This window comes from Amblyomma mixtum, chromosome 7, assembly GCF_055824585.1.
Source record: "Amblyomma mixtum isolate Tamu chromosome 7, ASM5582458v1, whole genome shotgun sequence".
Lineage (NCBI taxonomy): Eukaryota > Metazoa > Arthropoda > Arachnida > Ixodida > Ixodidae > Amblyomma > Amblyomma mixtum.
In genome coordinates this window covers 61,371,267-61,387,304 of record NC_143018.1, presented here as the reverse complement: position 1 = coordinate 61,387,304, position 16,038 = coordinate 61,371,267, and the positions used below count along the sequence as shown (strand labels likewise).

General features: G+C 50.5%; 1 protein-coding gene across 4 annotated transcripts in view; it reads right to left on the bottom strand.

Annotated features, from left to right (window-relative positions):
* The window catches only part of HUWE1 (HECT, UBA and WWE domain containing E3 ubiquitin protein ligase 1), a 142,600-nt gene that overhangs the window by 82,924 nt on the left and 43,638 nt on the right, over positions 1–16,038 (bottom strand). For all 4 annotated transcript variants that reach the window (XM_089552788.1, XM_089552791.1, XM_089552790.1 and 1 more), the window contains exons 23-34: positions 15,698–15,850; positions 14,599–15,108; positions 12,549–12,857; positions 11,392–11,586; positions 8,440–8,682; positions 7,343–7,506; positions 6,284–6,406; positions 3,817–4,171; positions 2,890–3,060; positions 2,378–2,557; positions 1,093–1,185; positions 388–630 (exon numbers count right to left, since the gene is read on the bottom strand). In XM_089552788.1, coding sequence (XP_089408914.1) covers positions 388–630; positions 1,093–1,185; positions 2,378–2,557; positions 2,890–3,060; positions 3,817–4,171; positions 6,284–6,406; positions 7,343–7,506; positions 8,440–8,682; positions 11,392–11,586; positions 12,549–12,857; positions 14,599–15,108; positions 15,698–15,850 — 2,739 coding nt within the window. The remainder of the gene's footprint in view (positions 1–387; positions 631–1,092; positions 1,186–2,377; positions 2,558–2,889; positions 3,061–3,816; positions 4,172–6,283; positions 6,407–7,342; positions 7,507–8,439; positions 8,683–11,391; positions 11,587–12,548; positions 12,858–14,598; positions 15,109–15,697; positions 15,851–16,038) is intronic.

Here is a 16,038-nt window from a genome sequence, read left to right as displayed (position 1 = left end):
CAGTACAAGCAAAACAGAGCTTCTTGTGATTTAATCCCACCAGCTAAAGCAGACATTTCCTTTACCCGCCGTCCAACACCACAGCCCCAATGTGCATCATGAAGATCATGTCACCTATGTTTTCACCACGGTGGTGCTCATTACAAGTGGCGCCGTTATCAGTGGGCTCGACTAGTTTTAGCATGCAGCATCTAAATTCAAGCTGTGACAGCAAGGCACACATGAGTATTTTGGAAAGGTTTCAAGAGCCTGGCATTCCCTAATGCATGCCAAAATTTTCGGTAGAAAGGCATTCCTCCAGTCAACCACTTGTTCCCAACAAACGTGATGCAAGGAAAGTAACCGGACTGTGACCATGTGGGAACAACGAATTCCTTGCGAACGCACCTCCTGGAGAAGGCTGGCAAGCATAGTGTCACGCCAGGCAACCCCATTGCGAGCTACCACAGCCCCGAGAAGGTCACAGACGCGGTAGACTGTCTCAGGCAGCGCATCCAGCAGCCGCAGGCAGCCGGGCAACATGTTCTCCGTGAAGCAGTCCATCACTTCTGGGTCGGCCGGTTCCTCCTCCGGCTGGACCTTTTCATCGTCCTCCTCTTCGTCACGCATCACCTTCTCCCCTTCTTTGCCCTGGAACAGAAACAAGATGTCAGGAAAGCCTGTACGCACTTTTTTTTTTTAGGGACCCGAATAGTGCATACGGGCAAGGTTGTCACGCATGCCTCGATTGGTGCTTTTCATGCCAACATAGAACTAACCTGCGGAATGAACATACCCGAGCTGCTTAGTTCCATGAATCAGATTTGCATGGTAAGAAACACTAGGTCCACACAAAATGTGCGACTACCAACTGAGTTGACTGGCCCCCAAGGTGTCTGTCTGAAAAGTACAGCCAGCCAGTATCACCATACAGTGCAAAAACGGCTTTAATTCATCAGGCTACTTATAACCCTGGCCCTCAAGCAGTCATTAAGTAATTCATCAGTCTGCAACAGCATTCATGACAAGTCGTTCAGGTCAGCCATGCTAAAATGCACTCCACTTCAGGGGGACATTGCACAAAGGACAAGTATGAAAACTCCCGCCCCTTACCTGGCCTCCAGCCACATTCTCTCCCAGGGACATTGCGATGGCCCGCATCATCTGATCTTCTTCAGACATTTCCAGGTCAGAGCCGGGAAGGTCCTGCAATCAAGACAGCATAATGTCAAACCCACCGGCTGCAATTCGGGCTAACCCAAGGGCACAAATAGACATGTCAGCACAGGAAATTTGCCATTTGTTCATTACAGCTGGATGACATCAAGCTTGCCTACTGTCCAGTTATTGCGAATTACAAAATAGGTGACATGCATTTCCAAAGAGAACGCAACGAATCTTGGAAAAACTGTCTGCCAGCTAGCTACTGACAGTTCCAATTTTCTCCCGCACACTGCCTGTTGCATTGCAGTCGCCGTGCATGCTGGCATCGTTTATTCACTAATTTATTTGTGATGCGGCATGGCTCACTGTACAGCATCATCATAACATAAGCACATGCAACGTGTGCGCTTGTGGTAAGCGCAGAAATTGACAATCGCGAAAAGTAAGTGTATTCGGTAGTGGCTAAAATTCCGACGTAGGCTGGCCATTCTGCGTATGCACTGCAGTTTGTTACATATGCATTTGAACTAGTTTTAACGCGTCAGTCATTATAGCTCGCCGCACTGCAAAGTACTGAACATGCACAGTAGATTGTATTCAAGACATGCATGCCTCAGGAAGCTGATTGCCTATTGGCCTCAATAAACAAACCACTCGCATTTCTTTTTGAAAGCGAACATGCCCACCTGTTGCCAGACTCACCAGGCTGAGAACGGCACCACATCAAGTTTAAAAAAAATGTCCTGTATGGCAGCGCCCAAAATATCCAATACGTAGCATTCAGTCCGGTCACCATGACTCCCAATATTGAGTACAGTACAGTAAACTCGCCTGTCTAAAAATATCAGTTCGGTCGAATATCACACACATCACATGTCACTGCTTATCTCAGAAGGCCTTTCTTTTCTTTCTTTTTGCTGAGATTCCTGCCCTTGAAAACTCAGCAGGACCATCGGCCAGCCAACAAGCATGTGACAGTGAGTTGCTTACTGGCGCTCCGCGCCGCTTAGTTTATTGCGCTACTTTGGTAGACATCAACACGTGTCTAATAGACATCAACACGTGACATAACAGACAACACGTGACATAACAGACATCAACACGTGTCACGTCTGCCGTCGGCTTTCAAGCTTGGAGAGAGGACAGGGTTCGTTTCTCAGGGCAATGACGGCCGGGCAGACTAGGGAAGAGGACATGCAGAGTGTGCCAAACACAGCTCGGAGTGCGCACTCACCGCTAGAGGCTGCCCGGATGCCCCCGAAGGTGAGCCTGCCCCTCCCCCTGGGGCGATGCCAGAGCCACCTGGTGGCAGGGGTGCAGGATGGCTGAGCAGGTAGTCCGTGGCCTGCTCGAGGGAGGCCGAGTGTGCCAGGGCTTCCGTGGCCAGCTCCCGACAGAAGCCCATGTCCATCAGCTGCAAGGAAACCATAAGGGCAACGCACAGCACTCAGCTGGGCTTCAATTCAGTGGAACAGCTCTAAAACCATTTTTTTTTTTTTGTATATCAACTGAGAATCAGCTAGTGCTATGATGTTTGCAGCCTCAGCGGGATGGACTGGCCACAGCTGGAGCTGGATGCAGTACCCTGGAGACAACCAGGAGGAACGTTTGCCCAGCAATGGCTCAAGCTAGAGCTCCAGCTGAAAGCATGCTTTGCATACCCTATAGAAGGCGTGCAACATCAGGTCGGAAGATGCCATTAAAACTTCCCGACACGTCAACCTGCCCTTACTCCATCCAACTCACCTGCTGCAGGTGGTCCTGGTTGATGTCCTCGTGCGAGGGTGCCCCCAGCACCCCCCGGGAGCTGCGGCCACTGCCATGCAGCAACGATGGGCCCTCTGCAGCCGCCGAAGAGGCCACAGCCCCGGCAGCGGTCGCTGCTGACGCCGCCTCCTTCTCCTTGGCCAGCTTCTCCTAAAACACAAAAGGACGCACAACGAGCTCCTTCGCCATTCGTCAAAAAGTTATCCCTCAAGGAGAAGACAAAGCTTCCCGCATTACCTCTCGTTTTCAAGCCACTAGCTGTGTTAACCTGCAAGCTAGAATATCTGCCGTATCAGAGCTTCTAGTTTCAAGCTTCGGAGGATAAAGGCTTGCTCAGTCTGCAAATCATACACACATTGCTCACAGAAAATAACTTGAGGTCAGCCCTGGGCATTTTTTTTTTTTCGCGCAAAGCACATCAGCGGACCCTTACCCGGCTTTTCAGTCACGTTGCATCATGTAACAATGTATTTACTAGCCTCCTGCGAATCCTGATGGCTCCACGGAAGGACTATGCCTGCAGAAAACATTTGTAACCTGTGTTCCAATAAAGGCGTCTAAGATTAACGAGCAGCCACTCTCAATTTCATTACAGTAGGTATTACGACAGAAGACCTTTCAATGAAAGTTCAAGAAGGGCTCTACAGCAGGGCTACCACAGAAAATGGAGCTAACTCAAGTTCTAATAGTGCGATAACCTACAGACAGAACGAAGAAAAAGGCGTCTAAGATAAATGAGCAGCCATTTTAAATTTCATTGCAGTAGGTATTACGTCAGAAAAACTTTCAATGAAAGTTCAAGAAGGGCTCTACAGCAGGGCTACGGCAGAAAATGGAGCCAACTCAAGTTCTAATAGTGCGATAACCTACATACAGACAGAACGAAGAATCCCAGGCCCTGCTCACCCGTATGAGTCCCTCGCCCCGCAGCAGGTGGCAGAGGATGGCCAGCATGGACTCGGACATGCGGTCCCCGTACACCTTCAGGGGCTTGCGGTCCCACAGCTGCATGATGGCATCAAAGGCCCGCTTGTGCGTGTGGATCAGGTAGAGGACCGGGCTGAAGGCCGGCACCCCGGGGGCTGATGAGCGGGCGGGCAGCGTGTGGGGCGATTCGAGCACCATGCGCGGGTTCACCATCTTCTCGAGCAGCATGAGCCAGGCGTCGAGGAACTCGCCCGTGCCCTCCGGCAGCTCGGGGCTCTCCAGCCCTTCCTCCAGGGGCACCTTGCCACCGCATGTCAGGGCCCACCGGAACGTCCTGGTAATGCAAAGAGAACAAGAGAACAAGAATGTTTACTATAGCTACCCCTTCTTCCTCTCATCTTTCTTAAAGACTGAACTCACAGCACATCTAGGGCAACCTTAAACCCTTTGGGTTTAAGGTTGCCCTAGCTATACAAAACACACCCAGCTATACAAAACATCTGGAGGATAAGAACACTTATTTTGTACTTTAGTGAGGGATGCCGTAGTGAACGGCTCCGGAAATTTCAACCATGGGGGTTTCCTTAATTAACGTGCACTGATATCGCATAGTACAAGGGCCTCAACTTCACCTCCATCGAAATTCGACCGCCTCAGCCGTGATCGAACCCGCGTCTTTCGGGTCAGCAGCTGAGCACCATAACTACTGAGCCACTGCAGCGGTTACCGTATTTACTCGCATAATAGGCGCACTTTTTTTCCAGAAAATCCGGCTCAAAGTTCGGGGTGCGCCTATTACGCGGGGTAAAATTTCCGGAAATTTTTCGACTCGCAGAATTGAACTCACCGCGCAAACGCATTCGTGTACGGGCCGCACCCCGTTTTCGCGAAGAAAATGTTTAAAAAAAAAAATTCCGTCTAAGGGCCGCACCGAAACATTCGGAATGCACGCGCCGAGGCCTCCGCGATCGGCTCCGGCTGCGCGCAACGGGCGCTTGATCGCGGAGGCCACACACGCGCACAGGAGCTTCCAGACGCCGCCCACGGAGGGCGCCCAAGGCCAAGCTCATCATCATCATCGGTTTCCTCCGCCGCGAGCTTTCGCTATCTATATCGCCATCAGCATCTCCAGCTCGTTTTCTTTTTTGTTGTTGTTGTTGCCGTCAAGTGCCGGGATTTGCGGCAGCGCGATAGTTATCGTGGTTTATGGCTTTGCCGCGGAGCGTTGATGTTTTAGCTCGACGGGCAAGCACCTTAACAGCTACACGGCTGGGAGTTTGCTCTCGAACGCGGCAAGCGTGCGGCAGGTCGGAAAATACGACGTGGCCCAGAAGTGCGGCAGTTGCGACTGCGGCGTCCCTAAATTTGGCCTAAGTCGGGAACGTTTCCGGCTGGAAATGAAGCTTTCCAAACAGACGTTTAAAGTGAGCATCCCTGAAAACTGCGGCTGTTCTACGCGATGTCGTTGTATGTGCTGTGGGTCCGCAGCAGCTGCGACGGCAGCAGCACTAGTAGGGACTAGTAGTCAGTTCAGCAAAAACTTTGTTAAAATAAAGATTGGGAAGCGAGGCGTCGGCTTGCAATCGTGTAAATACAGTATTGATCACAGTGCCAAGTTCGGGGTGCGCCTATTATGCGCGGAAATAAAAAAATCTGATTTTTCGCGCCCTAACTAGGGGTGCGCCTATTATGCGAGTGCGCCTATTACGCGAGTAAATACGGTACTTATGCTGTACTGCATTAGCCCTGTTGGCATGTTTATTTCGTGGGATAAATTCACCTCAAAAATGTGCCATTCGTGTAATTTGATCCCATGCAACTAGGATGGCTGCTATTACTCAGTTAGGGTCAGAAAATGTCATTTTCATTCTCCACCAGCAGTGCTGCAGATTGGCCAAAGAAATTCATTGCCTGAAGTTAGGAAACTGAAAATCAATTCATGAATGACCATGCCAAAACAGGATTCAACGCTGCAACCATCGTGAAATAACCAACAGCTTCAGTTCAGTGCAACTGCCACAACAATCCACTGCAACAAGTCAGCAAGACCTTTCTACAGACAGTCCAACTTCAAACGGGTTTTTTAAACACTACAATAAACTTAGTATAGCCAGAGCAACGTACAAGCAGACAAGGTTATGTTTGCAGTCGGTATGCGAGACATGCTTTATACCCACTACTGAAACAACATGGAATATGAACACTTCAAACTCGAAAGGGACGAAAAATTTGTACAATTATGCAGAGTTCACACTGAGAAGAGCCCGATCAGACTTTTAAATGCATGCAATACTGACGGAACCAAAGCATCACTTCAAACACAGAAAGTTCTAATTAAGCAGATTTAAACTAACAAGATTCCACTGTACTAGTTTTGACATCAAGCACAGCAGGGAGAAGCACTGCTCCCAATGCGCCATCTGGCAAGGGAAGGGACAGCACTCACTCGAAGAAGGCGTCCTGTCCACCCGAGGAGAGGAATCTCTGCAGCATCAGGTGGTAGGGGTACTTGCGCTCATCAAACAGCATCGGCGACGTGAAGCCAACCGAACAGATGTAGAACGTCAGCCTGCATAGAGAAGCAGGCCCATCTAAGTGGAATCGCAATGTGCTTTCTGGAAGAGCCACAGATCAAAATCAGAAGGCACGGTTAAAAATATTGTTACGAAGAAGACAACGCTGGCAGTGGCGCGGGACGGAGCGCTCGCGCTAGGCCAGCGGCCATTAAATCATCTCTTATCCATTGTTCATCACGCCTCATTCTTCGGCTGGCCACCATGTTACATTTGGTGTGAGGTGCTGGGGTCCCTTCATCGCCATCCTGGTCCTGGAGCTTCGGCGTCCTGCTCACCTCGCTGCTCACCCCAGCCCCGTCCCCCGCCCGGACCACAGGACACGATGCACTGAAGACGTTGCAGCAACCTTATTCCTTATTGACCCGACTGACCCAAGACTGACCCAAGGCCGACCCAAGACCCACACGTGAAGACACCACCCCCCTGCCCCTGCCGTCCGGTGCGTCCAAGGACCTCGGCCGTCAGCTCCTGACACCCTACGGCCGGGATGCTTCGTGGACCGGGACTCATCCTTCGATCCTCTCATTCACCGTGGCGGCCAGCACTTCACCATCTTGACACTTTTTTCTAAACTGGAAGCCCATCACCGTTTCGCCCATCCCTTCATCGACGTCTTATGTTTACGATCGGGACGGAGCGCTCGGTGGCCCCGGGTAATGTTACAAAGAAGACGACGCTGGCAGTGACACGGGACGGAGCGCTCGCACTAGGCCAGCGGCCATTAAATCATCTCTTTTCCATCGTTCATCACGCCTCATTGTTCGGCTGGCCACTATGTAACAATATAATCACCACAGGGCAATGGCAAGGCCGCAACGTGCACAACCTTTCTACAGCCCAAATGTGCACAATGGCTTTTTCTGGGCTCCACGTCTCTGCCTGAATCTGCTGCACAAGTGACCTGTGAAGAGAGGGCCTGTGGAACATACCTGAACTTTGGCATTGGAGACGTCAGGGGCGGCTCCCAGGACAAGCCATTGGCCAGTAGCCGGGTCAGTGCCGAAGCTACTGCCCGTGCCGACGGGGATGGAGCTGTGGGCGAAGGCGGTACTTGCTGGCCACGTCGCTGCCGCATAGGGGAGCCTACGCAGAGCTGAACAGAGGAGGACACAACCACATTTGTGAATGGGCATCATAACAGAGCACCAACAGCAAGGCTAACACCAGAGGCAGAGACCAAACTGCTCGAAAGCGCATGTGCAATTTTGAAAACAGCATAACATTGGCGCAGAGAAGAACTTGCAATAACAACAACAAGGCCAAGAAGTTCCAGTTCATGCTGGGCTCAAAGAAAACGGCTTCTCCCAGGCGATGAAATTGTGATCCAGCACTGCTTCCAGTATCATTTCAATTCAGGCAAACATTTCAGATTAACTAAGACACAAACGCGCAACAACCACCAATGTTTCTAGCTGGTGCCACTTCACTTACGTCACAAGTACAATCGCACATGACCGATGATTGCACTGGTAACAGGCAGAGAACACACTGCAGTTTACAAAAGTGAATGCAGCTGAATTACAGCTGAATTCATCATCGCTAGTAAGTACCTCTGGGCAAACATTGTCAAAATGGGCTGTGACGTCAACTCGCATTGAACTCCTTCGCTGCAGATCAGAACACAATAAATGCAACTGTACAGTGCAGGAGTTCCAGGAGTTCCAGCAGGAGTTACAGGTGCCATATTAACACTCATGCCAACAGGTGATAACACTGCTAGTTCGTTTGGCTCTTCACAAAGTGCACTATCTCACATGTTGACATGGTGTTGTGTAAAGCGGGCAACTTCCAAAACCCAACCATCTGTAAATTCCCCCTTGCCCACACTGAACAGTGTGAATGGCCCAGCCAACCTCACCCCCAGTGCATTTGTGACCCCGCAGCGCCACATGACTGCCGCACCTTCATTCGTTGGTCACTTACGCAGCTCTTTTCTAGCACACTGTGCATGACTGTGCTTAAATAGTCTTCCTGCAGTTTATGCTCTCCCGCCTCATCCACTCACAAACGCAGACAGGGTGCCTACCTTGACGAGAAGGCCAAAGAGCTCGGCAAGTGCTCGTCCCAGCCGAGATGCCCCCGTCAGCAGAGGCTTGATCTGCTTGACTGCCGCCTGAGACCGGGCCTTGCTGCTCTTGCCATCGAGCGAGGTGGCTGAGGCCGCCCCACCGGGGCTGTCCGCAATGCCCACGTCCACCTCCATGCCGTTCTGTGGTGGCGAGTCGTCCAGCGCCGTTCCTGAAGAGATGGCCGCTGCCTCGGGCATGTTCTGCACGACAGAACAGAACAGGGCATGTCAGGGAGCGTAGTCGGCCAGAACTCAGTGCTGGCGAGTCGACAACAAGGACAAGGAGACGTACAGCAAGGAGAAGAATAGGAAGACAGCATCCGAGTTGGAGAGATGACAGTACCAATGAGGTTCACAGCTAAATATGTCCTTGGACGTGTATATTATTAACAGCCCGCACCCAGGTCGCCAAGACTAACACTGGAAGGCTGCTCAGAAAGCGCAAGAAATGTCCCTTTGTTTTCATGTTTAGTCCAGCAAGATTTTTTGCGCAGGTCACCTGAACTAGATGGCGCTGAAAAGCACGAAGTTCGACGAGCGCATAATGGTGCGAGTGATACAAGGCTCTCTGCTCGGCCATTTGCTACATATTTACAATGAACTACCGTTAGAGTAAGGGCTGGCAGCTTATCGTATTTGCTCAACTCTAACGAAGTACAATGCCTTCGATTCGGGGCAGAAGCGGGTATGCATCTTACATTTTATGTCAACTTTTTTTTTTTTGGCCAGCAAGGAAACTGGGGGGTTAAAGAATGCCGCGCGAAAAGACAAGGACAAACGAAGAAGTGGACAGGACTGGCGCTGACTTCCACTTCTGTCCACTTCTTCGTTTGTCCTTGTCTTTTCGCGCTGCATTCTTTAAAGGGGCCCAGAAACACAATCTTAGTTAACTGTTTTGCCTGTTGATTGCATGCTGTGAGTTATAATGGTGCTATTAGCGTCGGTAATACCGCGTATATTGTTTTTTAATATTTTAATGTCCTCCCAAAAACAAATGCACGGCTCTGATGGTGTCGCCACACAGTGGCGGGTTTTTAGCAGCGGATATGACATCACCTGGCGCGAGCTTGATGATCGGACGAACAGTAAATACAGTGAACTCTCACTTGAGTGAACTTCAAGGGACCGGAGGAAATAGTTCACTTAACTGAAAGTTCACTAAACTGAATATTCACTAGGCTAACATAAGACATGGCATCCATAGTGTCAAAAGTGTGAAATGGAATTTATACGTAACTTACACAAGGTGCATAGCAGTTAAAACGCTGCCTTTCTCACTTTGAAAAAAAAAATCAGTACTAATCTTCTTCTGCACTTGTACATTTAAAGCACAAGAAGTTACAAAACTATCAAAAGAGTCAATGTTTTTGTACACTTCTTCTGGCACAGCTTGCTGTTGAGACACAAAGTCCCTGAACTTTCCGATGCACTCTACAACCTCAGCTAGAGTAATAGGGCTTGAAACTGGCTCTGCAGTTGCCTCCTCTTCATCGCATTCGTCTTCCTCTGGACGAACACTGGAAAGAATCTCCAGTTCAGTCTATCCAGCACAGGTAATCAGTGCACTGTCACACAGTGCATAGTCTTCAAACGAAGTACTATTGCTATCGACCTCCAGCTGATGACAGATCTCTGTCATGAGGGCGGGCATCGGTTGCGCCTGCAGTGGAGGGCTCAAAACTTCGTTGAACTGATCGGAAAAATCAGCCTGGGTCCTCTGAGCGAGTTCGTTAAACTGAAATATTCACTATTCCGAAATTCGTTTAAGTGAAACATTTGCACATAGAATCCATAAGAAAACAGCCGGGGCTTTTTAAAAAGTTCGTTATTCTGAAATATTCGATAAACCGGAGTTCGTACAACTGAGAGTTTACTGTATACTGCAAATTGTGTGAATAAATAGACACATTTTGCACCTGTCTGCGTTTTATATTAGATCAACAAACATAACTTGTTTGTTTTAGATAAAAGCCCTGCAAAGCAAGTAAAATAAAAATGCAGCACCAGGGGCGCTCTGGCATCGAAACGACGCTGCCAGTCTCAGCAAAAACGAGTTACAGGGAGCAGGCAACCATGGAGTACAAACTTCCGCGACGTGCTCTGGCTGGCTGTTTTGATTGGTTGCGCCAGGTGCCGTCATTGGGAGAGCGAAATAGGAGTGGGAAGCCCCGCCAAAATCGAGTTGAGGGCAGCATTTTGTTTGCTTGTATTTTGAAATTTCTTCACTGAATAACTCCCGTTCCTGCGCATCGATTCCTGTAATTCTTTTTAAGTCAGCATCTGTGTGACATAAAGAACCCACCTGAAGTATAGCCGGTATCCCCCCAAGCAGTGTTTCGCAGCCCCTTTAACCATGATCACTGACCAACAAGCCCAAACAGCCACTTTAGTTACACTGGGGGGGTCTACGTACAGGTGGCAATACACAGCATATATTTCATGTTATGACATTTGGTTTGGTTTGGTTTATGGGGTTTAACGTCCCAAAGCGACTCATGCTATGAGGGACGCCATTGTGGCGGGTTCTGGAAATTTCGACCACCTCGGGTTCTTTAATGTGCACTGACATTGCACAGTACACGGGCCTATAGAATCTCTCCTCCAAAGAAATTCGGCCGCCGCGGACGGGATCGAACCCGCGTCTTTCGGGTCAGCAGCCGAGCACCATAACCACTGAGCCACTGCGGCAGCTGTTATGACATTTGATACCATTTTTTAGGACGTTAAAAAAATGTTAGCATAATTCGCGCACCTCCTATTTGAAGCCTTAATTTAGAAAAAAAAAGTGTGCAAAAGATGCGAGTAAATACGGTGTTCGTTTTGCAACCAGACATTTGATATTCGCGCACCTCTGATTACAATACGACTAGCCTCAAAATAAAGCGGGTGAAGAACAACACGTGGGCGCACCTGCAGTGTGCCCTGCAGCCTCTGGAGCTGGTGCCGGCCGAAGGGGCAGCCCGGGGGCAGGGCCGAGTCGTTGCACAGCGCCAGCAGCACGGTGCTCTCCCAGACGAGCGAGGTGTAGAGGCGCGACAGACCCCGCAGGACACCCAGGCCCAATTCCGAGCCCCAGTGGCTCATGGAGATGGACCGGATCTCACTCTGCACAGGGCCAAGACAACATCCCCCCCCTTGTACAAGGCGCATCGGGCACTGCTGTCCCACAATGCTGTCCTGGCACAACGAACAGAGGCCTGCACAAATGCATCGGTTCACACACACACAATTCCCAATGGCCATGCCTGTAAGCCATCGGGCCAGGGGTAATAAACAGAAGGGGAGATGACGGGGAGCATGCAACGATCCAGCAGCGAGAAGAGACTCACAGTACCCCCCATGGCTTCCCCATGAACCACGGAGCAAGAAGAGGGGTTTGTGTGACAGTTCAGCCTTTCCTATCCTCGCAACACTAAGTACATAACAACACTGCTCGAAGCGAGAGGTTGAGATCTGGGGTCACTAGTTAGTTACCGGTCACACTAACAAAGTGAAGACATGCCAACCTATGCACAAGCCCATCCCCATCAGAAGGATGGGCACCTTCAAAGAAGTTCCCACCACTTTCATTGTATAGCATCCTGGGTATCACATTGGCAGGGGGTCCTTTTCTTACGGCGTTCTCCCTTAGATGTCTTGTTCAAGGCTAACTTTCTGAAGTTCTTAGCATGCACAAGTTCCACTGATATAATGGACCCACTGCCAGAACACACCAACCTGTCTGCACGACCAGCACCAACAGGGGCACTGTCAAAATATTGAAGAAACTGAAGCACCATCCACATTTCAGGCAGCAGGATGTTGCTGCAAGGGACTGCTTTCTAGTGCTGGCGTTAATCATTAACTTTAGACACCACTGCCAACTCCTACAGTGATTGCAGATGTAATGCTTTGTTAAACAACCTGTGGCTTCTCCTTTACTACTTCACTTGTCTAATGTAGCCTACAAGAAAATTTTTTACAGCTCTCTCTAGAAGCCAGCAGCAAACCAAGAGCCCCAGGGAGTCTTTGCGGCTGAGCACACACCATCCTGCTCGGCCTCGAGAAGGTCGATGCAGCGCACCCACCTGGCCTGTGCGGCAGACATGGACAAACATGACGATGTAGGCGTGGGTGGCAGCCATGGCGTGCAGGAGGGGCGACTGCTGCTGGGTCGTTGATGCCGCCACACCACCCTCGCCACCTTCAGAGCTGCCAGCGCCAGTCACCGCAGTGCCCGATGCATTCGCGGAGGCAGCCAGGGCCCCGAGCAGTTCCTCGAGGAGCACCGATCCGCCGGGGGGATCCAGGGGCTTGTGCAGCGGCTCCAGGCTGGCCAGCACGGCACCCAGGTGGGTCAGACCCTGCTGCAGCACCTGGGCCTCGTGCGCAAGGTTCTGCAGGGGGAGTCAGGGGGAAGGAAAAAGAAAAGGCAAAGCTCACATTAGGAGAATGATAAAAAGAGCAGCAAGGAAGTGATATGGAAGAAGGCCTGTACACAAGTCCAACCTCAAGTTGAACACCATTAGAACTACCGTATTTATTCGAATCTAGGCCGATAGTTTTTTCAAAAAAACGAGATGTAGAACTCTTATGTCGGCTTAGATTCAAGGATTTCGTTTCGAGGTTTCGTATTCGTAAAATACGAATAAATGTAACACGCAGGTGGCGCCCCCACAAAACGCCAACGAAAGACAGCACTGTAGCTGTTGCTATCCGTAGCCATTGCTATCCGTAGCCGATACTGATCAAAGCACACATGAGCACTGGCTGCCATTTTGGCCTTGTTCTGTTCTCGTGCGGTGGCGTGAGCACATTCGCAGCAGTGAAGTTTTCGTGCGTGGTTTTTATCACCAACACCATGGCACCAAACAGGCGGTGCCATTATAGTGCCGCCTTCAAGCGGAAAGTTATACTCGCTGCAGAGCAGTCGTCAAATCTTCAAGCCGGGCGGGACTTCGGCGGCTGATCCCGGGCTGGCGTTGCATATGTCTCCTAGCCCAAACGCCAGCCCGGGATCAGCCTGAGCGGGTTCCTGGCAATAAATGTTGTTTGCGTGCTGTACCTCTTGTTCGCAGTTAGTTTTTTTTTCGACCGGCCTACAATCGAGGTAAGTTTTTTTTTTTTTCTGTGGCCTTCAACTTTCGGGTCTCGGCTTAGAATCGTGGCCGGCCTAGATTCGAGTAAATACGGTATGCACCTGTTAGGAATAGCTACAACAGATGTAGTTGCAGCCAGTGTCATGGGAGGGCGCTAGTGTAGCTTGTCATCATCATCATCAGCCTGACTACACCCACTGCAGAGCAAAGGCCTCTTCCATGTCTCTCCAATTAACCCTGTCCTTTGCCAGTGTAGCTTGTAGTTGGAGAATAAGCACAGGAGAGCACTACGTATGTCACACGGTGGGGAAGGACAGATGGTACAAAAGGGCTGAAAAATAAAGGTTGTCGGCATGGGAGCCACGTGTGTTGGGCTTCAGCAGTGACTCAACACTGTCAAAACTACAACATGCAGACCAATGAAGCTCCAGGATATCACCACAGGCTGTACACCTGTAATCAATACCCGTAGCTTGTACGCCATAGCATATGTGCAGGATATAAAACTACCACTAATCATAATTACTTTGAACTGTCTCGTTGTGTGTAAATAAAATTGACATCCTCATGCAAAAATTCACTACCTAGATGGACTTAGTTTCGTCTTGGTTGAGACATTATGCCTGCACTTTACTGCACGAGTTAAGCATGAATTTTTATATTCCTTGTTGCTTTATATTCCTTACGATTTTTTTTGCAACTAGTAATTTTTCTGCTTCCTTGCCATTGGTCAGCTTTGCCTTCGACACCAGAGCCAGTAAGCAACACTCCTTGTTCAGCTGTCAGTCACAATGCTGCAGTAAAAGACGAGGAAGGGAAACAACAGCGCGTGCCATATTATTTCTTCCTCGTCCTTGTCTACTGATGATTTAAAGACAAAGGCTGAACCAGGAAATGAAGCACTGATAATACAGCCCTAGGGCCCCTACATTACAGCTGCCTCCAAGAGTGTTACATTTTCAGGGTCACAAAAGAGGCCTATCACAATACAGTGAACAAGGACCACAAAGAGAAGTGGCCAGACAGTGCCACCACTGACCAGGATGGACTTGCATACAGACGCCACTGCCTGACAGGCTGGCGAGACGGGAAAGTCGACGGGCAGGTTGGGCAGGCCCAGGATGCTCATGAGGGGCACCAGGCCCTTCTGCTGGACAAACTCGCGGCAGTGGTCATCCGTCGAGTTGTTGCTCAGAATGGCGTCCACAAAGCGCATCACGTTCAGGATGTAGTCCACCAGGGGCACGGGGGTCCGTGCCTCTGCAGCGGCCCCGCTTCCAGATGCCGCCTTGCCCTCTTCGGCTGCCTTGGGCGTCGAGGGAACCGTGGGGGCTGGATCAACGTCCTCCTCTTCTTCCTCTTCATCCGAAGAGCCAGCATCATTGGCCAGGCCTGAGCCCCGCCCACCGGCCCCTCCTCCAGAGGCTCCACCTCCATGGCTGGAGGCCTGAGCCCCGCTTCCAGCGACTCCACCCGCCTCACTCTTGGCTGCCGGCCGTGAACAGACAAACGCTGGGTTGCGACCTACAGAGCACAGCTCTTCCAGGAGCTGCAGGAATAGAAGACCAGTCAGCTGACGCACAGTGGAAGCAGCAGCATGGCAGTGCCGCAGTCATGTTAAGCAAACAGTCCTCTTACGCACAGAGACATTAAAAAACTGAGAAACAGCACATGTCGAAAAGCATGTGTCAGGTGCTAAGAAAAGAGGCAGGAGCGCCTTTTCACGTGCAATAACAATGGCAAGCTTCCCATGCACCCACTGCAGATTACTGCAGCATCTCCAATGATGCTGCAGATGCTGACGGTGTTGGCCCAACTTTAATAGGACGAAATGAAGGCATCTATGCCTCATGTGTTCCTCAGGACGCAGCTTCAAATTCGCGCCCAGGGAATAAGTGCACCATTCCTCATGGCTCTGCCATAGCTCCAATGTGTCATAAGCTACGCCGGCTGCACCGTTTGCACGGTGGTTGCCTATGGTCGAACTATGGTTCCCCAAGTTAGGGGTCGACCAATACAATATAACCACCAATGTGCGAGTAAATACAGTAGCATTGGAGAGTTTTTGAGTAAAGAAAACATTCGTTCGCAATCACACTGCCTATTTTCTCGCGGGACATACATGACAGAAGTCTCACCTTGATGATGGCAGCAGTGGCATCGACCCTCAAGCTGGGCTGGTGCCTCATGAGTTCGTCCATGGCATTGCCAAGGTTTGATGCTGTGTCACCCATGGGGTCAGAGGACCTGCGCCTCCGCATGGCAGCCAGGTAGTCTGGCGACAGCAGAACCTGTCGGCGCGAAGAAAAGCTCGCCATTTCAGTTGCGGCTGACCGCGGCCACAACTCACACATTTAGCTAAAGACTGAGCTGGCCTGCTCCACAAAGGCATTTCACACGTGCCCGCACACATGCAGCAACTATGACAGCTTACAGTGACCGCAGAACAATAAACGGCAACTTTGGTTTGCTGAAAAAT